The 24,396-nt window shown below is 45.8% G+C and overlaps 1 protein-coding gene across 6 annotated transcripts in view; it reads right to left on the bottom strand.

Annotated features, from left to right (window-relative positions):
• Positions 1-2,474: 2,474 nt before the first annotated feature.
• Positions 2,475-24,396, bottom strand: part of LOC126531211 (uncharacterized) — a 126,329-nt gene continuing 104,407 nt past the window's right edge. For 5 of the 6 annotated variants that reach the window (XM_050178640.3, XM_050178643.3, XM_050178641.3 and 2 more), the window contains exons 2-7: positions 23,798-23,998; positions 22,105-22,386; positions 20,805-20,948; positions 18,446-20,062; positions 14,052-14,177; positions 9,343-12,609 (exon numbers count right to left, since the gene is read on the bottom strand). In XM_050178640.3, the coding sequence (XP_050034597.1) occupies positions 12,392-12,609; positions 14,052-14,177; positions 18,446-20,062; positions 20,805-20,948; positions 22,105-22,386; positions 23,798-23,998 (2,588 nt within the window). In that variant the 3' untranslated portion in view covers positions 9,343-12,391. Of the gene's footprint in view, positions 3,030-9,342; positions 12,610-14,051; positions 14,178-18,445; positions 20,063-20,804; positions 20,949-22,104; positions 22,387-23,797; positions 23,999-24,396 lie in introns of those variants that run through there. The other variant, XM_055071026.2, reaches the window with a different exon arrangement.

Genomic DNA, 24,396 nt, shown 5'->3' with positions numbered 1-24,396 from the left:
AAATCTTTCCGACTGAAGCTTGATAGACACACCGAAGTGACCCTGGCACGACTCAGAATAGGACACACTTATGGCACACATAAATGCCTCTTGACTGCAACTGACCCACCGACGTCTGCAAGCTGCGGTGAGAACCTAACCATTCATGTCCTCATTCAATGTCCTGAACTTCACCGAGAGCGAGTGGCTCATTTTAGGGAACTCTACTCACACCATACGCCCCCGCCCCCCATCCCTCGATGTTCTTATCAGCGCATGCACTTTTTAACTTTAAAAGAGTGCTTAATTATATTGCACAAGTTTCTAGACATCATCTCATTCCATCCTAACCATTAGATTGTGCCTCATAGGTGAGGTACAATCTGATGCACAAAAGTATGTCTGAGCTTTCGCACTTATTGCGTAAGCAAGAATTGTACAGCAAGGGACTCGGATAATCCAGAATAATTTAACATGTGTGCCTGTAGCGAATGCATTTGAGGCCTTATATTTATTTTAGTAATTATTTTAGAATTGATGCACTAATATCTATAGATCTATCTTACGTGTAGGCCTCTATACAGCATTTATTTTAGGTCATAGTCTAAACTCACAATTTTGCTAAATCAAAGCACATGTCCTGGTGCTCTTTGGCCTTAGATGCCCTTGCGCCAATAAACTTCAATCATCATAATCAGCAGCAATATAGCAGATTTGTTTATATTGAAGCATATGGCGCCATACCTGTATCGTGAGCAGCGGTTTATGTTGTTACTATCACATCGGTAAACGATGCAATGGTTATAAGCGCTTACAGAAATTCCAAAATAAGTTTCTGTGCTAGTGTTTAAGATTCAGTTGCTTTTTTGGAGAGCTTTCAAGAGTTGGAGTGCGATGCTAACCCCACCTGAAGCAACACCACCACCATAGTCAACGTGCCCGGTTAGCATGAACGCAAGGAAAACCTTGTACTCTTGGCACGGAAACGTACAAAATTTTAAACAGCATTATGTTGGAAAGGGTTTCCTCTGAACCGAAAGCAGGTTTGCAAAGTTCACAAAATTTTCACTTAGCAAGGAGAGCACGTATGTCATGGTGTTGCTCGGAACCGGTAGCTGGAATACGAGTGCATGCAATAAGTATCACTTAATGCAATGCAGATCAATTCATCGCACGTGCCGATGCAAAGCGCACGGTGATATAAAAAACGGCAACATATAGCTTGGAGAGCGATGAGAGGCTGCAGTTAAATGTTTGCGCGCAATGGAAGAACGTTCGCTTGCTGTCCGCCTTGTTTGCTGGTTTTCCAGCGGCTTAGTCGGTAGTCAGTGCCAAGCATGTGCCGCTACGGGCTTAGGAGCACCTGTCTCATGTGAAGGAAAACAGCTCTAGGGTAATTATCATGCTTGCGCAATGAACCCGATTCACTCAACAGCGCGCGCGGAACAGTGCGAAACAGGATTGCGCTGCTGCTAGGGGCCTTGGCGCATGCTTGCATTTCGATGCTCCTTCCTTAGCAAATGCTCGATCGCTTTAGCCAAGTCGAGATATGACGACCGAGCGCTGAATTCAATCGCGACGCTATAGATCAGGATGGTTGTATAACCCGGCGCTGGTTTCGCGAAGAAGGCGGGCATAAAAGTGCATGTGAAACTGAATTGTGCTTTTTCAAAACATAAAAAGAGGAACTATTCCTTTCGGGAAATGCCATTCAGAAAGTGATAAGGAAAACGTTTAGCATTGTTTGGAAAAAATATCAAATTCAGTTTTAGCGACTAGAACAGAGAAATTAAGACCACCTGTTTGCCTTTCAACCTATGCAACGTATAAATTTATGCAATGGATATGTTTATGGACCGCAAACATCACAACTTCTATGTCCTTTGTGTCACAGTGGCACATACCCATGAATGTGATGCGCTTACCCATTAACAGGTAGGTTTGCCTTAGATATGTGTATCAGCCGGAAGTATGTGCCCAGGCTTTATGTGAGAATTTATTTTTTACTACGCACAACAGAGGCGCGCTTACTCGCACTACTTTGGCGGTGAACATACAATGTTTATATAATATCGTTTACTGGCACTTGCATTCAGAGAACATATAGGCACCGTATATATGCATCTACAAATATATCTAGGGAGGAGATGGCGAGCACTAAACAATGAGGAAGGGGAAAAGAAAGCATCGGTATAATAGATGTCTGTGTTGCCGTGTGGGTAGCAATAAAGGTCATCACACCGTCAGCATGGACTGACCGAACGAGGTTATATGCATGACTGATCATTACTAGCTATCCCGCATTCACGAGACCTGTCGTTTTAATTTCACAATCAAGTTCACCGCTGCATGAGTTCGAAGCCACGTTCCCTTAAATGTCCGGCCATATACACAAGGACACTGATTTGCAGCCGCGCGCATCCCTCTATGAGTACTGCAATGCTTCGCTCTATCGCTCGCTTCGTCCAGGCTGTTCCAGGCACCGGGTGGCGGTCGTTAGGCCCAATAGTGCCACTAACGGCAGCAGTGAGAACAGTGGCATGTGCAAATTGTGTGCAAATGCGATACAGAACCTAGTGAAAATTGCGACGGACGTGCACCCCTCAAACAAAGCTCACCGCGGCAAGCGAAGACATGGAACTTAAGTAGTTTGTTATTTCAGCAGTTTATGTTATGCTCGCTATCATTGTCATGTATTTAATCATGTAGATTGGCGAATAAGCACCAAACTGAGGCACAAGGAGAGGCGTACGTATGTACGTATTCATTTTTCCCCCGCTGCTTCACCGGTAGCATATGTGCCGGCATGTTCCCGTTCTCTGCCCCTCTTCTTATTATTTTTTTTTTTGCGATGCTTCGCCGGTCATAATGTCATCGCAACGAGTCCAATCTTAAGCCTTTGTTTATTTCACACAGCCGTACACGACAAGAACCATTGGCGACGGCCGGCGTACTTGTAAGGCCGGCGTTCACAGGGAGTGTGAACACACAGTTGCGTTTGCAATCGCCTTCGATGCAGAGCACATGTAGTGGTCGGACGCTGCGAGAACCTGGGAAGCGCGAAGGAAGAAAAAGAAATATATGAGCCACTCCACTTTGTGAAGGCGGATGACCAGCGAAGCTATTCAGCGCACGACACAGAGGTGACCCACACTATTAAACAAAGGTACGAGCATACTTATTGTCTTAATCTGTGGTCATCGTGGCGATATATTTACGCACACACATTTGTGTATCACCTCTGTTATTAAACGTGTCCATCACGTAATACAATGAATGGCTCCTACCCCCGTAAATGCGGCCGCCCTATTACGACGACAGAAAAGTGAAATTCAACGCTAGAATGATGAGGAGCAATGGAGCCAGCTGTAGAACAAGTCGACGAAAGCACGAGCAGTGGCATCAGCGCGTTTGCGCGGCTGGCGCCGAGAACTTCCTAACAGTATTTTTTTGAAAAAGTTGTACAAAACTTTTTTTCCAAAAATATCTATTCTTACCCTTGTTCCTGGGCCCTCTTTGAGTCCAACGTGTGACTAGGGTAGTTCAAGGGCACGTTACAGGTTCCCGAGCCCACAGGGCTGTGCGCCATTGACTAATTGGACCCTTTCTGCACTATCACCATGATCGGCCCACATGATGATTTGTTTTTGACAACTAGGACACATTTTTTTTTTCAGATTCTAGCCATAGACCGCTTCGCTGTAAAAATGGATTACGCTTAAGCTTCGCCAATAAAAGTGGAACGCGATAGCATTTAAATATCCCTGACTACTTCTCACGCCTGCCAGCAACTGCAGCTTACGTAGCTGTAAAAGCTTACCGGGATGCGCTGGCGGCGAACACTATGCACGAGGGTGAGCTTTCTGGTATAAACGCGACCTCTTGCGTGGACCTATCCCTGAGGTAGTGTACAGCCACGCCAAAAAAGATTACATAGTTTTGAAGTTTCTGTTATTGTTTCACCGTTATAATATTTCAATCCGAGGAGGAGGAAGCAGGAATAGATTTTAGTCTGAGACTTAACATAAAATGCACGCGCTGTCGGTGTTCTGTTTCATGACATTTATCTGTGGGCTGTTACTCTCAAAATTCCAAGGAATAACTTTGTCAAGGACGTAAGACAAGGTGTGAGCAACTTTAGTGATAGAATGGTGTGGCAATATAACTCGCATATACCGCATGTCACACCGCAAGGCGTGGCATGTACATATACCTAAATATACGTGGAAATTTTCGCTCACGAACAGCTCCACCGAAGCCAACACCAAGACCGGATTTTCTGCAACACCGGGCCCTTAGCACTATTGCGTTAAAATGTCTACAAACCCTCGTGTTTGCCTTCGGTGCCCAAACTCGGGAGCCGTCACACCTGCGCAGGCACGTACATGAGTGAACACACATTTTACTTCGAATGGGAAGCTCTTGCGAATGAACGGCTCCCTTATTTATTTCAGAACTGGACAAAAGCAATGTAGCGTCGGAAGTGTGCGTACCGTTCCCTACGCACCGCGCATATCCAGGCGTTCTGCCTTTCCATCTGCTGAGGCTGCAATAAAAACCGATAGAAGTGAATGGCCTCAAAGCTTGAGTTCTGTTTGAATATTTGTTCACTCACCCAAAAACGCAGAATGTTTGTTCGGATTTGGTTCAACGTGGCATTTCGGCAACGTAAAACAGAAGAAACTACGGAACATAATCAACCAACGTAAGTGGTGGATGCGCTTGCTAAGCTTGACCTCGCCGTCACATGGCATTACATTCGTGGGGCCGCCGCATGAAGGGGCCACCGATACAAACGTCAAGAATGTTTGCTTGAAGTCAGGGGTACAATCAGGACACCATGACAACCAAACATTCAGTGAAACACCTCGCATTCGGCGCTCACGGGAAGACTGCAAATGAAGCTATGCAGATTGATATGGGCTAGACAAGTTTCGAAGTGAGAGAAGCTCGAAGTAAGATTGATTATGAAGAACGACTGGGGAATATGAAAGAAAGTAAATGCTGCGAGAGTATTCATATATTTGTATGGGAAAAACATTGATTCACAGTGGAGGAAAAGAACTAGGAAGCTTAAAAGCAAGCATACGACCTGTATGGTGGGAAACATGGCAACGAAGAGCACCAAGCGGAAAGTCAGACAGGCTGAGAGGCGCATCTGGCCTCCTTGGAGGCCTTGGGTTCAGGGATGGCAGGAGGAAAGTAAACATGTCAGCAATAGAGGCGATTGGAGGTTTGATGGCAGAAAAGTATAGAGACCACAATGAACGGAGGTATATAAAAACGAAGTTCCCAGCAGTGGTTCAGAAAGTTTGATGTTGGAAATTATTTGTGCGTGTGTTTCTTTTTTTTTTCAAGAAGACAGGCAGAACATTAGAAAAAATTAGAACAAAAGCTTGGTGGCGCAACCCACCACACCGTTTCAAAGGTAACGCTCATATCATCCATCCAGCCAGCCACCCTTCGCGCCCGGTCCTGAAGACGATATGCCTTGTGCAATCACCTTTCCTGGACGTTTTGTTAGGCGTAGATAGCTCATGTTTCTTTCGATGTCATAGTTGATTCTTACCAAGGCCATGTTTTCCATTAATCTCGGCAGTGGGTTATCATTAGTGTCCATCCGGTTACCGCCTTCTGCAAAGGTGGTAAAGATCGATTGATCTTACTGTTGGCCGCCTATCCTCATTCCCAGTGAGGTGACTGCCATGTTTAATTCCTACTAGGTGGTAGAGGGAGAAAGAGGGAGAGAAGGAGGAAGAGGAGCGAAGTCAGAGATGTTAACGAGAAAAGCGTGTGGTTGGCTACCTTACGCTGAGGGAAGGGAGGATGGAACAGAAAGAAAAGAGGGAGAGAGAGGAAATAGAGAAGTGGCAAATGCGTGCATGCACGCGTTCACCACGCAGTCGAAGGTGGTCTCACAAGCCTTTCGTTCCCAAAAACATTGAATAAAGTTTTTTCTCTCTCTCTCGTTCCCAGAAAGCCTTCACTGCCTTGTGGTCTGACGATCGTTCGTGACGGTGTTTCGGTAAAGTCTACGCAAAGAGTGAATGATCTCCCGGTCACTTTGATGCGCTGGAGACCATACTGAGGTGAACGGAACAGTGAGTCAGATAACGCCGTGGTGAGAGTGAAATCATATATGATGATGGGTTTTCCGGCGTCATCACCAGTGAGGGTTGAGAATATTGCAATGAGGGAAGTATTCTTTGAAGGAGGTTTACCATGTCGTACCACTACAGATGAACCCAAGCTTGCCAAAGTCACCTGCCATTGTCGCAAAAGGTATTTGTTGTACTCTATGAACATTAAAAAAAAAACTTGAAAGAAAGGCAAAGACGACGATGCAGTAGACTATAGAAAGAATTTAAACCTCACATAAAAAGAAAATGAAGAAAAAGCATGGATAATGCGGCCACTAATAAATCACTATGTTCGTCGTTGTTGCTTATGTTCTTCCTATTCTCAAAGTTGTCTGTCTTCTTTATTGCGTGATGTGCAACCTGCGAGTCAAGCCCTTTGTTTCTACTGTAAAGGCAGTCACTGCGCCTGTGTCTTGGTCTGGGCTGAGGTCAAGGGTTAAAAAATATGTTTTTCCTGGATCCTCGAGTTCTGTGGCTAGATTTTAGGTTTTAGCTTTTCACTGTACAGACCTTTCTTAATCTCCACGATTCACCTTTCTCCAGGTTGCAAAGTCTTTTAATCATTTCCTGAAATGTATTTTTCCGTGCACATTGGCAGAGCTATCGGTTGCCAGCTGTCAAGAAAGTCTGTATCTCACATTTCAATTTTGAAAAATTTTTAATTGATTTTTGATGGTATATTACGAAACCATGGAAAACATTTGCCTGCTTGTGTTCTTGAAGCTCTGCTCCAACAGTATGTTGTTTCATTTCTTTATCGATTTGTCGTTGCCATGAACACGTAGCTCAATATTTAGAAAGGGCAGAGGTTGGCATCTTTCTACATGAATGACCAAACCCTAATTTATCTCTGTGTTCAACCATTGTCTCAGCCCTCAGATAGTTTGGTCATCAGCAACTTCAGGTCATAGCTCTTAGCGATGGTCTCTCCCTTCGTTCTCATTTAACTTCCGGCAAGCGGTCTGTTCTGATGTTTACTTTTTCGGCACCGAACAATTTGCCAGATGTCCCCTTTGTGTGCGTCACCGGACACTCAAGCGCTTTCATAAACATTCATGCACATTTAAGCAAACCCAGCAAGTGCGCAAATACGATCAGCTCACCACACTTACTCCTGAGCTAGAAAAAAGGGCGTCGCTAGACAAAGAGCTACGTCTTTCTTTTGGGGTATTGTGTTCCTCCGTCTGATGTGATTGCCTTTGCGCGAATGAAGTTATGTGCCAACTTCTTATCGTTTTCTGTTACTATTCCTGAGCGGGCTTGTCCCTGTTTCTTTCTTTGAAGCCCTTCTGTTTGATGTTGAAGTTTTCTAAAACCTAAAGTTTTCGATGGCATCGTCGAAACTTTTTTTACTATACTTTTCCAGAGTAAACTGCCGCACTGAAACGAAGACCTCGGGGGCGAGAATTCAGTCTTCATGTCTATATGACTGAAGGCCAGTTCACTCGTGCGAGATGTCGCCTTATCTAATCTGCGGTCGTAAGGTAAGTCGGCCGCTCCTTCACTCGTACACTGACGAGAACACGTGCATAAAACATTGCCGATATCGTGGAGAAGTCGAGACACGTGCCCCAGGAATACCCTACTCTTGGCTCCACGATGTGCCTCTAACGATGCTGAGATTGGAGATGAGGAAGGGCCTCACGCCGACGTGCCGTGACGCACTAATGCAGGGTTGCAACCAAAGATGTGGCCGAGTGGTTAAGCATCGGACTCATATGGAAGAAACGATTGGATGGAATCTGTAGGAGGAGCTGGGCAATGCTACCAGATTCTCTATTCCTCTGAAGTCTCCAACAACGTTGTGTTTGGCCACATTTGGTTTTCTCACTTGTTAAGGGCGTCATGTAGAGAACTTGAGGCGTTGTCTCAGGGCAGTCATTTTTGTCAAGGGCATCTGCAGTAGCTCTGCGATAGCAGACAAATTTCAGAGACATTGACAACTAGCGCTCCGAATAGTCTGGAGCAACCACCGCTTCTATGGAAGAATGTTTTTTTTTCTTCTAATAACTAATCACGCCTGCAGGCAACGGCCCTCGAATAGTCAGTGAAAATAGATGCCCCACGGGGTCTGGCCAGTACATCACGTGTGAGCGGTGCAGTCATTTTGTGCAGAAAACATCTTTTAAGTTATGTGCAAGCGTTGAAGCATACCCCTCTGAGCGAAGCGTCAATGTTTGTGAAGCCATTTCTGAGCAAAGAGAAACGATTTACGAAGTTCAAAATTGGAATGTTACGGTGATTTCAACAAGATTAAGCATCTTTCAACTTGTAATATTGCCTCTTAACACAACTAACATATTTTGCAAGAATTTCTTTTTGTAACACAATCACAAAATAAAATGCAGAAAAAAATCATATAATAACCTAATCGTGAGCCACTGCACTCGTTCAAGACATGGCTAACCGATTAGGAAGTTTGAAGATGAAGCTGTCTTTTAATATATAATTCCGTTCACTGGTTCAGTTCTGGCTTGCTGTGTCATTTTTGTCTTCTTTTCCTATATTCGCGGCTTACTCGCGATTGGTAAAGCACGTCACTACTTTGTGCCACCAGATAAATTTCGATCGTAGTAAAGCTAGAAGACACCACGTGGGGGTCGAACAAGCGAACTCTAATATAATTACTGAATATCTACCGCACGTTGCGTTGTACGACACGTTATTTCTCTTTAAATGCAGCTCAGTCTTTTTTTGCTTCGAAGCTAGCGTAGGCGCTCAGACCCCTCGTCTGAACAATGCAAACTGTTCCAGCTATGCTTGGTCGTCAACGGGGAGACATTTCTGCCTTCTTAAACTTAAGCTTTACTGCGCATGCTCACTGCGTTGACCTACCGCTGGGGATGCTTGCTTTTGGCTTACTTAGTAACTAGCAACGCTGCTGTACTGCTTGCGCAGTAGCTGACGTCTTTCTCAAGACTGCTTGGCATTACACACTGATACTGAACGCATGCAGTGCATTTGCTAGCGTGGAAAACATGCAACGAGACTCGCACCGTTAGAGATCGCGCATGCGCTTTCGTGCCAGATGCTACGTGGTTGCGCGCTCAAGAGCATGCACATCTGCCTCAAGGACCAATGCAGAAAAGAAACACAGTAGGCTTGAGTTCATCAGCGCAGACGAGGTTTGGTAACGTGGAATCCACGAGCTGCACTTAAGCGGATCCCTCCGCTTTGGAGCGATGCTCAACATTAACAAAAAAAAAAGCTTCTGCACACCAGGTAGGGCGTAAACAAATAACAGCTTTATTCTTTTCCAAGAGCTGCGGAGAAGAAAGGATCTCAGCATTCACTCTGCCGTCCTTTAGTACATTAAAAGGCTCTGTCGGCGAACATGCAACCCAAGGAGTCTATCAAGGCCATCTTCTTGACTGCGTGCGGTAGCGCAAGCAGCACTGATTGCACCGTCTGTGTGTGTGTCTCTGTGTGTGTGAATGTCTGTGGGCGTTGCAAAATGGACCGCGTCACTTACATATGCTCTCAAAAAAGGCGTATGCGTGCGTTCTCCTCTATGGCTGTTCCCAACTGACAAGGCTGTATCGGGCCTACGCATTAAGAAATGTTGACCCCAAGGTGCTCCACACTAAGAACACACGCTCGCGCCATCACGCCATAGGGCCCAAAGCTGTTTGCGTGAACGTAACAGCGACGTGTCTGGCTCCTACAGCAGTTCCTACGCGGTCTACAGTGTACAGCACACTTTATTTTAGGCGTTGGTTGGCTCACTCCGGCTTTTGGATCCGTGACGCACAACGGCTCTGTGGCCGACGCTGATTAGAATTACTGCGCTGGAACCAGTAGAACTTTGAACGTGGATGGGAAAATTGATGTATTGTTCAATAAATAATTTAATCATTTAGTAATTGACATGTCTATAAATTGTGATAAACTGCTAACTAGCACCCAGTGTAGCAAATTAAAAGCAGGAGCAAATCAACGTGCGACGTCAGCTTTCGTATTTGTATTTCATCGTCACCTTAAACAAAACTTCTTTCAACTGTGAGCTTGCCAATTACATCTCTGAGGCGCGGCAAACGACAAAATTTAGTTGGTGCTGTCGTTGCTTTTGTACATCATACGAAAACGCTGTGTAGGGGACTGGGTACCGTAAAATATTTTTCACACTTCATGGGCTCATTCTTCTAAACAAGCCGTGATAAATACCGCAACGCAGACCACTAACCGTTCTACTGGCACAGATTCGTCAACCGAAGCTCGCTGAGCAAGAGACTGCAAAGCCACTAACTTACACAACAAAACAAGATAGGACTCTGCTCGCGGCAAAAGAATTTAAAGCTTGGGTTGCCTTCCACTACTCGCTCAGCTCCCGCTTTCTCCGTGGATAATGTGTGAGGTTGCCACGCATATTGGAATGTCTCCTTGTGGACACACATGCGCGTTCTCATGAGAACCAGTTTCAAGTCTAAGTTTGCTTTGTTAACTAGTTACTAAATATGAAGACAATGAATGATGATGGTCCTAAAGTTTAAAACATTAGATACACGTTTGACACCAAATGCAAAAGAAGAAACGCGGAGTCCCGTCTTTTTTTTTTTTTTCTCCGCAGGTAGGGCACAGCGCTGAAGGTAAAAGCAGTCACAACACTACGTCCGCACGGTAGTAACTCTGGCTACACTTTGGCTACGAGAAAAAACAAGAACAAAATACTGTGGTGTTCTTTTGGTGAACAAACACGTCGTAGTTGTTATCTAGAGTCTTGCGGTGTAGCAATTAGCTGTCGGGCCAGGGAGCATATATCACAGATATGTAGTCACTACAATCATGAGTTGTGTGTATTTGTGTGGATGCATTTAACGCACATCCGTTTAACATTTACTTCCTTTAATCTTAGCGAAGAACTTCATTCCCGTAAGTTTCATTGTGCACACTGGAATGCGTTATTCATACGACGATAAAGTCGGGGGTGGATTTCCCCACACGTTGCTTTCCTGTTTTTTTTTTTTGTCTAGTATCATATGTGTTTGTCATAGGATCCAACGCAAAATACAACGAAGAGAATTCCAAAAAGACAAAGACACAAAATAAAGGAGAGAAAAAGGACATTAGCGCACCACTGCCATCACTGCACATAGTACTACTCTCCGCGCATTGTCCGCAGAGGGAGCGCTGGTCGTCTTCCCGAAAGTCACAAATTTCTTCGCCGAGAAAACACAAAAACAAGTGCAATGTCTGAAACAAGATGGCGCCTTATGTGACGCAAACAAAAAGACAAGTTCCTATGCCGTTTCACACGTGTTTCTTGGTAGTTCTTTCGTCCTTTACATCTTGCATTCCATTTCACTTGTCTACTTTTCACTGGTCCGCTTGACCAAAGCACGAGAAAAACTCCGTACGCGAAGCCTCACAGCTTGTCGTCAACGAAAGACATCTTTGACACGGCGTCCTCTGCCTCTTTCCGAAACACAACGATAATCAAACGTCATGTACGGCGATACTCGGTGACAGAAGCGCGAACACTTAGAGAAGCTGAACCTCATTTTTTTCCCGGCATCCACCATTTATCATCAGAGCATGGCACCTTACACTACACACGCACATACTGGCACACAAAAACACATACGAAAGTTATGTGCGACCTTTCAAAGCCAAGAAAATAATCGCTTCTCGTCAAGCGCGCACTAAAACGTACGTAGCGTACAGACGTCCCGATTACCAAGCACGCCCGAATTCTTCAGTGTACCTTCTTTTTTCCAACCGGAGTTTTCGGTGAAATGAGTCGGGGTACATGGCCGCAGAGCGCGTTAGGAAGGATGAAAAGGGCTTTGGTTCGGTTGGCTTCTTTGCGCAGCCGGCGAGGCGCTTGGCATTGCAGGCGTGAAGGTGAAGAAGTGGCGACGTTGAAGAAACCACAACATGTGACATCGTTGCTGCAAGCATCGACATGTGGGAGCGGTAAACGAAGCAAAAAAAAAAAAAAGAGAGAAAAAAGTCGACCTAGCAAATGGAGAAGGGTCAGACACCGGGTACTGGTGACGAAAAGACAAAGCCGGTTGCTCTCGGAGCCAGGAGACAAAGTCATGTCAGGTAGTACCATTAAGCAAGGAGACGTGTGTCTCTAATCACCGGTCGTCTCTCCTTATTCGTAGGCTCTCCCTGTCGGTATTCCTACTTGTTCCATGAGTAGCGCCGCTACCCCATTTGATGTCAAGTGCGAGTGCGGCATATGCAAGCCTCACTTCAAGAGGCGGGTTGAGCCGACCAAGAGCCGTAATGAAGCATGCAGATGTCTCGGTGGGTGGGACAGGTGTGCTTTAGACGATGCTCTCGACGTTATCTTCCTCATCTTCGGGCACGTCGCTTTCCTCGGGGATCTCTTCAAGAGGAGAAGCGATATCCGGCAGCGGTTCTGGCTTGATGGCCGTGTTGCGCACGCATGGTATGAAGAAAGACATGGCGCCAGACACAATCAGCATGGTGCCTGAGACGAAGAACGGAACGTCGTACGAGCCCGTCATGTCGAACAGTGTACCTGCAGTGCACGGTAATGGGAAAGGGCGCAGGGAGGAAAGAAAAAAAAAACTACACATCAGAAACTCCTTAGAAGCAGATAGTACTCATGCATACACATGCGGGCATCATCTGGGAAGACCGCTAAGGCAACGTTCATAGCTTTTATTCATTCTACCAAACACAGAAGTAAAGAAAACGCACGGCAATGAATAGAAACGCTTTGAATAGTTGAAAATGACGGTGAAATCATTCCTATTCTGTTTTTGTTCATGCACGCCACGATAGGAAAGGGCAAAGAAGCAGAAAACATAGTGGTATTCTAACCCACAGCCTGCAGATGTCCCGTGTAGTGCGGCAGTCGCTTTGCATTTGCACTTTGCATTTGCACCTTTGCACTTTGTTGGGGTCGTCAACCTTAAAGAGAAACTCCTCACTGATATTCATTCCTTAATAGCAGTTTGAATTTGACATGAAAGCCTGCAAACAAACATGCTGCTATATTTTCTACCAAGTTCCTGCGTGGTATAGGCCTCACTTTATCCAACAGAAAATAAATTTGGAGGTTGTGTTGGTTTGAGTACGAAGACGTTCTTTTCCCTAAAAGTGAATGTCCATGCACGTGTTAATGCAAACTGAAGTTGAGGGTATTCACTCCGCACGTGAGAATGGTTACAGTTACTAAATATATATTATTTTTAATATTGCAGGCGCCACGTTAAGCGAGGTCTTAAGACCATGCACATTTTAAATAGAGTTTCTTGCTCTATAGCGATGACACTAATACAGAGTTCAATTATTGAGTCCCACGTTGCTGCTGAATCTACTAGTGAGATGCTGAGAAACTTTTCACGCAAGGGCTCGTTCACGCAGGGGCTTATTCATGTTCAGTTTCCTGTTGTGTAACTAAAGGCACAAGTTCCTCCAGTCATGTAACAGGTTGTTTTTAGAGTGAACGCGTTACTTTCATCGTAAATTGCCAGCATTCTGCTCCGGTACGCTCAAATATTCACTACGCGACTCATGGATGATGAACTTAGGCGTAGTAAATGTCTAATAATATCGTGGACTACTGACTATGCAGCCTGCATGATGTGTGCCGTACAGGCAGAGAGAAAACATAGTTCTATCCTAAGTAAAAACTTCAATGTGAGATTCTCACTCGCCTCTTCATATGACATCTTAGATAAATTACGGTATGGCCAAAAGCATCTTTCTGAAACACGCCTTCCACTGATACGCCATTTCATCCTCATTGCCATTGATATCACTTTCGTCACACTGAAGAATTTTGAGAGGTCTGCTAAAATTTTTTCTATGTATAAACTACCACTTCAAATAGGTGGATTGTAAACTACATTCCCTGCCTTACTCGAATATCGCGTGTTGTTTCTTTTCGTTTGCGTGCATATTCTATTTTCGTGAATAGTCCGAATGTAAAAGTAAAGTTAAAAATGTATTTACCTGCTAGAGGAGGTCCGACCATACAAGCAGCTCCTCTGCACAGGCTGAGTAAGCCGAACGAGTTTGTCAGATTGTCCAGACCAAAGAGCTCCACAAGGATGATTGATGTGAGCAAAATATATGCAGCTGAAATAAAAAAACAGGGATGAAAGCAGTAAGTTTTATGACAGTTGTTACAAATATCGTGCATCGTCAACTGCTTCAGAGGTCAATCGCATTATGCTGCAATCCAGATGCCTTAGTTTCATTGCTACGTGACTCAACATGCTTCTAACTACGCTCATGCTTCTACTACGCCCATTGTTTAATCTGCGTCATTCGTACTTTAGAAACCAGAATTGATACAACCTAGTCCACTAGGGTTGCACTCGATTTCTCGGTAAGGCACACTACGGAACCGAATATAAACATAACCCAAACCATAAAGCGGATGTACAAGCCCCTGAACGAATGCTTAGCAGTGTCCTTGTTCGTTGTATTTCATTATTTTAATGCTACATTCAGTAAATGCAATCGTGTACAGAGGCTATGCTTATAATATTTGGGGCATATTAGCAGCGTGTACAAGGCATGTTATCCTTCACAACAGGAAGACGGAAGATCAGATGGACCACAAGAATGAGCAAATACCGACGTACTCCTATAGCGAACAAGAAGACATTGAGATTGAATTTGATGAAGAGTCAGATTCTTTCACGCTTGTGACATAAAAAAAAATGGTTCGAAGGTATTCCTGTTGCATTCCGACCAATCGAAGAAATTAGAATGTAATACCAAATTTAAATGAAGAATGTAAACCCAAATGTTGTAGCCTCAGAAATCGTTGCTCTAGCAAAAGAGAAAGTAGGGTATTTCTGAGTGAACAAAGACGGAAGCTTCTTAGTCATCGTGAGTTCAACGCCTCAGCCACTAGTTTGTTGTCATGTGTATAGGTGGCTGGCTTACTAGTGAAGCCATTTATTCCGGAGTCATATATACGAAATGTTGGCAAAATCAGAAATGTATCTCTAGAATATACAGAACAATTAACAGAATATTTAAGAGAGCGAGGAGTGATATCTGCTAGACTCCAGACCTGTTACATAGGTCAAGAAGATAGCACCGTAGGATCGCGCCCTGCGCGAAGTGTAATTTTTTTAATTTAGCTATGACCGACCAATCCCATAGCGAGTGTACCTTGGCTTCACTAGTCATCCAGTCGAGGAACATCTGGGGCCAGCCAGACGCTGCTACAGCTGCCAGGGATTCGGTCACTTAGCGAAATACTGCCGAGGAACAAGGCGCTGCAAAATATGTGCAGAAGACCACCGTCACGAAGACTGCAAGTCCATAAGACAACCTAAGGGCGCGAATTGCAAGGGGCCCCACATTGCATCATTTTCTGGATTCCCGCAGAATAAAGCGGGCTCTCTTCAATACCAACACGACATTATCTATGGTCGCACACAACGCGGTGCACCGGAACCAAACAAGAATACGATGAACCCAGTGCAACCACCTCGGCCACAAGCGCCTAAGCATCAGGATACTGCTATGTAATGTGCAAAAGTCGCTATGGGACCGCAACACCAAGGGCAAAGTTTTGGGACAGCACCAAGCCAACATCAAGCTCTGCAGGAAGCTCAGGAAGGATCTCGTCAGAAAAGCAACCACATGACTAACATATACCAAATACGAGCACACTGCAACCAGCAAGTGTAACGAAACAGGCGAACTCCTCTGCGTCTATTGCTGAACTCATCATACCAATGCTGTTTTGTGCTTTAAAAGCCGCACTAGCCGCGATTCCACAGGCTAATAAACCTCCCGGAGGTCGACGGCCGTATTGTCGATTGAACAAGTGATATTGCAAAACACTACGTCAGCCACTGCGCAGGCGAGGCATGAATAATTATCAAAATGTCGCATATTCCAGTGGAACGCGAATAGTCTTCGCTCTAAGTATGCCGATGTTAGAAAATTGGTGGCTCAGTTCTCCTTTCCAGTGTTTTACAAAGGCGGGTGCAGATAACGCTTTTAGACTAGCTAACTACGTTATTTATACGTCCTCTGATCTTCAGGACTAAGCAGAGCGATGATCTGGGTTCGAAGAGACCTACCGTCTGCGTTATTAAGTACCGCAGCGGGAGCATCTGAAGTTCGGCTTGGCCGAATAAATATCGCTATAGTCGGGGTTTATCTACAACCTTATAAAAATATCTCACTTTCCACATTGACGGTCTTCTTTCAGAAATACACAGATGTAATATTTTGCGGAGATTTCAATGTCCACCATGTCATATGGGGAAGCGTCTACTGTGACCATCGCGTAAATGAGCTAGAAAGGACAATTCAGAAGAGTGGTCTCTGTCGAATGACGGCTCAGAGACGTTCCAATGGGGTTTTAATTACTCCAGCTGCCGGGACCTCACACTCTACTCAAACGATATTGCATGTGGAGCAAAACGGAGAATAGACACGGAAACAAGGGGTAGCGATCATTTTCCTATTATAATAGAGCATTATAGACTAGGATTTTCGACTTATCGGCGCTCTGCAAAGATAACAAATTGGCAGGCATTTCGATATTACATTACAAATCAAGCTGATGCGTTCAGTGATACAGACAGTCGATTATCCTATAGAAGACAAATTAAACCTTTGTTAAAAGTTTATTAAGATTCCCGAAGGTTGCGCTGGTGTAGACACTGAATACGAAAGGCTCAGAGCTTCAGAGCTCTAGCTTTAGTCTAGAAAGTACCGGAAACGACCGTTGCAAACGAGTCCGGTCAGCTTATTACACGCCCAAGTGCAGCAGTAAAACCACGTGAATACAATAACTCTGTCGAAGAAGTCAAAGCATCGATCAATTTTTCTACCAGTAGTCATCATCATGACCTAGATTAGCCGTTTTCATTAGAAGAATAAAGAACGCACTTGTCAGAAACACTGGCCTACTTCTGCAACTCATCTCATATGGCAACCATTAATTCTAGAAATAGTCACTTCAATTCCTGGAGTAGGTCGCAGATGTGATATACCCGTAGTTGCGATAAAGCAATTAACGTCATCACATCTTCACACTAAGTACGTAGATCGCATTCACATGTATACCGATGGATCACGCTGGAAACAAAGCTTTACATCTGCGTTTTATATGCCTGCATACGAAGAGAAAAGAGCTTATCAGCTTTGCCAATTTACAACGTCCACAACTGCAGAACTTTACACAATACTTTCTGCTTTACGTTATATATGTCAGCTGTCAGAACCACTTCGTTGGGTAATTCTGAGTGACTCACAAGCCTCATGACTATGATTAAATGAAATCAGCTTAAGAAAAGCAAACAGCACATTGACATACGAAATACAGAACACATACACCATAGCGAATGATCTACAACACGACATAACTTTCCAATGAATTCCAAGTCACTCTGAACTCATAGGCAAGATAACAGCTATCACATGGCCCATGCAGCACATCAAGAGAGTGAATTATCACTACTTCCTCTAGCGGCAAGTGATGCGCGATGTCTATTGAACAAAGTCCAAGGAAACTTGGTTCATAAATGATGCGCAGAACTCTAAATTATAGAATATAGATACTGGAATGGGATTCAATATTCCGTTTAAAATTAGTCGATCTGTTGAAACAACAGTTCATAGGCTTCGGCTAGGCACTGCCTATACTAAAAGCTTCTTGTATAGCATAAGAAAAACTAACAGTGCTACGTGCTTATGCAAAGAAGCTGATGAAGACATAAAACACTTTTCTGAAAAACTACTTGGCTTGGATAGGGGGCCCCTACCTTTGGGAAACATTTTAGGTCCATAGCCAAAGAAAAGCTTCCAAACAACGCTACGCACGCCTTAGCACAATTTTCGGAGGAATAAAAAATATCACAAATATACTAAGTCCTGCAACAGTTATTGCTCGCATTGTTATTATTAGCAGGCACCTTTAATTGCATGTCCTTTGTGTCTTCGTGTTCATGTAGCATTTGTATTTGTTATATTTAGAGTGCAGCATTCAAGATAGACCTAATTCGCAACTGCCCAGCATCTTCTGTGTGGACATCTTGCTTTTGCGAACATTTATGCTATGTGAACTCATGTGTTGCATGTGAACACTTCGGTTTAGTGACTATTTATGCTATGTGAACTCTTCTGTTGTACGAACAATTATTTATATTGCAATATTAAGACTTATTACGTGAATGATCGTTGATGTGTTTATTAGTCTAATTTTGTGATTGTTGGCACCTTTCCGACAATAACAATCACGTAAGAGACGAGGAGTAGCCAGCGCCACACGTAAGCACCCTCTCCTTAAATGCATATAACAAAAAATAAAGGCTGGTTGTGAATATCTGCAGAGAAAGATACGCTACAGTACGCAACGCAACACTCACCGACAATTAGCCCGAAGATCATGCACGTGGCCACGGTGGTAGAGTAAGAGTAGCAGAAGGGCAAAATGAACACAGCGATGCCGCTCAGGCAGAGTGAAAGGTTGTTGAGTAGTAGGCAGTTGATCTGGGGCAGGTCAGAGAGCCAGCCGAATATGAGACGTCCGATCATGTTCGTGATACCGATGAGCGAAAGAAGGAAGGCTGCCTTGTCCTTGTCGATGCCCTTGAGCACGGCGGAGTCGGCAATGTACATGAAAGGTATGCAGAAGCCCATCATGCCCACGATGTTGGAGACACAGACCAGAACGAAAGCTGGGTTCTTGAGCAATTCCATGTCTAACATGTCAGCGAGGGTGTCGCTCATGGAGGCCGGCAGACGCAGGCAGGGCGGGCAGAAGGAACCTGCCCCGGGCTTGCCATCTGGAAGATCCACGCCACTGGCTGCAGGGATGGTGTCTGTCGCTGGTAGGGTCAAGACGCTGGCGACGTAGGAACGAACGTCGCCCTGCGACTGACGGTACTCGGGGAGGTTGACTACACTTCCGCTGTAAAAGATGTCCTTGCGGTACATGGGCCGAGCAATGTCTTTCTTCTTGGCTTTCTGGATCTGGCGCGGCCCGCCGGCCACGGTCTCCTGCGATACGCGCTTCCAGACCTCGCCAGACGTAGCCAGCCGGCCATGCGGCCGGTTTGCTGCACCCGTGTACACGTAGCCACTCGAAGACATGCGTGGAGACGAGCTGTTCCTACGCATCTCGGTTCCCATCGTGATGTTGGACAGACACAGTTTGGTGGCGCTTCTGGACGACATGATACCCTTGCGTTTGGCGATCTCCTGAATGGCCGACACGGCCGCTGGCACCGTCACCGTAGGACCACCATTCGGGACGTGGCCGTTCGGTGCTGTTTGGTTAACGGAAGCCTGGTTGTCTGGTTCGGAAGGAATCATCTGGGTTGTCTCGGTGGCTGTCTTCTCGTCGTCAACGACGGACTGCTGCAATGCATCCTTTTCAGGCTCTGTGGGTGCCAGGATTGCTTCCTTGAGCGGTGAAGCCTTCTTAGTACCGCCGTTCTCCTTTCCCGACTCCCCAGAATCGTCGTTTTGGTCTTCCTTTGAGCCCATACGGGACGGCCTGGCCTCCTGAATGGGGGACAGCGTGATGACAGGCGTGTCCATGGGAGACTTGCCCCACTGGTCGAGATACAGGGTCGAGTGGACACCCGGCTCGGTGTTCAGAAGCAGCTTTTGCCTCTTCTCGATGGTCCCGTCCGCGTGCTGCACCAAGAAAAACTGGCTGTTGCAGAGCGAGTCCTGCCGCTGTCGCTCTTTTTCCTCCCAGATCCGCTGAAGAAGCGGCTTGGTGTGCGGGTTGTCCGACGCAAGGAGCGGCCGCATGAGTGCGCCAAACACGGCGCAGTTGAGCGACAGTCCGGCCAGGATCATGAGTGCCCCTTTCCAGTTGTAGACGGTGAGCAGGTACTGGCAGAAAGGGGCGAACACGAACGCACCCATGCCGGAGCCGCAGACGGCAATTCCTGTAGCCAGCGCGCGCTTCTTGGAGAAGTATTGGTTCACGCTCACGATGGCCGGTAGATAGATGAGACCGAAGCCGACACCTGCGAGTTGGATCGAAAGAGGGGAAAACAGGCATGCGCCGTTTTTATTTTCGAATGTGTCTAACACTGGCTGCGTACTTTTCATCACACATTGCTTTATTTTAGTTCGACAGGAACTCTCACTCTCAACTTGCTACAGAAGATAGAGTGGTGGCAGATAAACTGTCATGCAGCACATCGTAAGTCAAATGACCTGCCTGGCCTCGAGGTGTTCCAGGTTGAGATGCTATTTTGTTAAGTCATACATTTTTAAGTGCAGCCGAATGTGAAGTGATTTCTTATAAGCAACAAAGGGACCTTGAGAATAGGCAGCCGAGGATTGATTTCATGTGCACTTTTTCTATCTTTTTATAAACTTCTGGCATGCCTCTATAAATATCTGCTTCAAAATATAGCTAAATAAGTTTTTTAGCTCGAACATTATGGTTATGGTCATTGATTATGACCTTTGGTGGGGTTAATGGTGGTTATTTTTGTGACATGTAACAACCATTTTTTTTTTCCTCACTTGCTTGAACGCTGCGAGCTATTGAAGGTTGTGGATTTTAGAGACGCATACGTACTGATCAAGCGTTTCCTTTTTTTCCTACAAGATACCAAAGCTGTAAACAGTATCCCTTTACCGTCAGAAACTTAATGTAGCGTTTGTATCCAATCTATAGCTAGTTTTATGACTACATCTGTATGACTTTCGTGCAAACCCGAAAGTGCAAGAAAGCATAGGAACTCGACGTTTTCTTACCAGCCATCAAACCAAATGTGACCATTAGGCTGCCCACGTCTTGTACGATTGTGCTGAGCAAGAACGCGATGCAGGCCACCACGCTCCCGCCGATGCACACCGCCCGACAGCCGTACCGATTTGTCAAGGCACTCACCAATGGGCCTAGAATTGCAAAAAAGAGGGGGAAAAGGAAACATAACGACGGTCAGCATATAAATACATGCAGTTAGCTTAACGCAGTCACATTTTGACGAAGAAAGCCTACGAAAACAATAGAGCTCGGAAACACCTTCCGAGTAGGCAGAAGTGGCTTAGTTATTCCAGACGTAGTGCAGTATTTGGGTAGCCACCGCTACAGTCGTAATACTTGTCGACAATCCCACAAGAGGCATCACATCACCGCCAGTTTGTTCAACCTAACGCAAGTCCAGGTGATATAACAAGATGTAGAGTATGAATGTAGCCCTTTAAAGCTGCCTTTGTATCCGTATCTTTATTGGCTGCTGGGACTGTTTGTAAGGTATTCAGCAAATCGCTACTTCTTACGTGTTTCAGTGTTGCAACCTGCTTGTGATGCGTTCGCTTGCTTCGCTCTAAACATCAAGTAAACTAATCCCTGGTACGCTAGCTTATTCATTGGCGCGATGTAACTCCTCCAATGGGTCGCCGACCGAGATAATTCCAGTTGACTGAGCCACATTTTACAAAAGTTCCGAATTTCGATATGCAAATATTCACACTAGTTTTGCGAAGCTCCATAATTCTGAAAGTTATGTCTTAATACAACTGGCACTAAAGTTGCGTGCAGGCCACTCGGGACTGTTTCTTGCGTAGTTAAATTTTTCGGCCCCTGCGACATAAGACGTTATACGAAATTTCACGCAACGCCCGTGGTGGACCCTTGCCATTGTTTCACCATGGCTTAAGTGGGTAAATATGTTTAAATTATTAGTAGGGTATAGAGGATAAAGGCAAGCTGGATAAATTTTCAAGAAGCACTGTCGTGACGCGAACTACCAACTTTCACCTAAGCTTGTGCGTTGTACGCATCCAGGGCACTTCTGTTCTTGCTTAAAGCTACATGGCTTAACTAGGCAATGTAAGTAAGTGTACGTGTGTGTTCATTTGTGCCGGTTTTTGTGCATGTGTACGGGCGCAAGTTCACTGCATGTGCCATTTCGCCTTTCACCTTACACCTGGCGCCGCATTACAAGCATCCATCCAGATTAACGCCAGTAGCTTCTCATTAAAGCCAGCGTATCTCCACCTCTGTTAATGTCCAAACTGCAGAGGGAAAACGGAACAGAATGCTACGCACCGGCGCTCAGGTAACACCCCGAGAGCAATGATCCAACCCAGGCGACGGTTCCTTTGGGTGCCTTGAAGTGGTCCACGAATTCGGGGAAAAAGATTCCAAAGGTGTAAGCGATGCCGTCGACCACCATGTTGCACAGGAACGAGGCGGCAACGATCATCCAGCCCCAGCCACCGTCCGGAGGCTCCGGGATGGCCGCGTAGAATTCCTCCGGGTCCAGGGCTCCGTCATCTACTTCTTCGTCTCCGCCCGCCGCCGAAGCCGTCATCATGGCAATTGCCGCTGCTGCCAAGGAAAACGAACATCACCGTGTTAACTGCTGTTACGTTTCCGGTAGTTTCTGATGGACCGCTTGTGTTGTTAGGTTGGTCGAAAACTCGCAGGTCAATTTTGTTGTGCGATTCGTTTCACTGGAATGGTTGCAATTTCTTTTCTTTTTAAGAATAACACAGTCTGGGTGGCACAGAGTTCCATTATAAGCCTTCCTTGGTGTACTTCCCCGGTCCTAACTTTTCGAAATGCTGGACCAGTTGTCGCTTTTACGGTCGAAGGCCTGCTCTGTAACTGCCATGCTTAGACTGAAGTGTGTTTTAGAGAAATAAATATTTTTGAATGCGGCTTTCGATGGTAGGCGGTCCGGAAAATGAAGTGTTGCTAAGTTCTTTATTCGTAAACAAAATAACAGATTGATCGCACATGACTGAGTGATGAAGGCTCGAGTGCAAGCGTGCGCACCTTAACTATGCCCTTCGTTGTTCTCATCACATTATTGCTGTTGCTTCGCACCAAAGAGAAGCCAACCGCAACCAGTCCTCGTTGCACACATTGTTTTACATACTGCCTCGCCCAACCACAACCGCTTTCTGTCCATCATTACGGAACCTCACTTGCTAATCAGTGCCGTGCTTAGAATTTCCATCCCTACATCCCCGTTTGATCGTTCTATTATCAACCGTAAACCTCAACTAGCTGATCCGACTGCCTGCTCGGCTGATCGTCGTTATGCACGCCGACGAACATCCGTCGCAGCAGTTGCACACGGGGGCTAGATCTTGCGCACTACTGAAAGTCAGGACACAGCTGAGAGTAATCGGTTAGGAGTACGGCACCTGGAATAATAATGATATCCCCATTGTCACTTTCAAAATATAATTTCAATAATTACGTGTATCCTGGCTTCTTAATAATCCTCTCACCATCAAACGCATATTTGGTAGAACTAACGCATTCAGTTTTCCGGCTTTACCTAGAGCCGATAATCTTCTATATGCGGTTGTTTGTATTATAAACGGAAAACTGTTCCGTTAGCATCTCTATGCACGTTTGGCACAACGGCACAATGGTACGCAAATGACACAAATGCAGTTCTTCTGCTACCAATAGCTACTGCTCTTTGTTCCTGTTCTGTTACTGTTCATGCTCACGATGCATGTTGTAATTTGATTCCCCCAGCATCCATTGCTCCCACAGAAGAACAGCTGTCAGTCGGTCGTGCTGGTAAACGTTCACGATGGAAAAGCGCTGCGAAAACAGAGACTTAGGAAGCGCTTTGGTCCAGTGTTCTTCCTAAGTCTCCCTTTTCGCAGCACCTTTCCCTCATGCTCCGACAGAATCCTGCGATTACGTATAATTCAGCGAGTAAATCAATAATTGACAACGTGTTGCTGCAATCGCCGACCGGACAGCCCCACCGTACCTGATGGCGGTACTCCTGGCGGTAGGGCGGGCCCGTTGTCCGTGGGCGAAGGCAGGCCGCTGGGCGGGCCATGCTGTGCCGCCGCCGCTGCCACCGTGGCGATGGTGGCCGCCGATCCGAGGCCAGTGACGCTGCTGGCCAGGGAGGGGCTCGACTGGAGCTGGCATAGGGTCTTCGAGTCCAGCTCCTTGGACATAGACTCTGCGCAAGCAAGAGGAAGGCGTTAACGATCATGCTGGGTGACGTCCTTGCGGGAACGTGAAAAAGTAACTGCGCACTGCGCACGGATTGTAACGACACAGTGATATCTCTTTGCGATGCGGGCAGCTCTCCGCATACCGCGGATGACTTCCGAGCCACGAAATTTACACGCAACGCGTAATCTCGACTCAGACTTTTGTTTGCAGAAAACGCAGACAGGTCGGCCTTCCCTGGTGCGTTCTAGCCTGCTGTTCTACATTGAGGAAGAGGCAACGGGAATCAAAATACAGGGTTGGATGATTATGAGACGAGTGGAACAAGTGGATGCGTTTTTACATTACACAGTGGCGCCACTAATGCCGCATGTCCAGTGCCCTGGCATCGCACCACGTGACATG

Source organism: Dermacentor andersoni, chromosome 5, assembly GCF_023375885.2.
Source record: "Dermacentor andersoni chromosome 5, qqDerAnde1_hic_scaffold, whole genome shotgun sequence".
NCBI classification, from domain to species: Eukaryota; Metazoa; Arthropoda; class Arachnida; order Ixodida; family Ixodidae; genus Dermacentor; species Dermacentor andersoni.
This window is presented reverse-complemented; position numbering and strand designations above follow the sequence as displayed.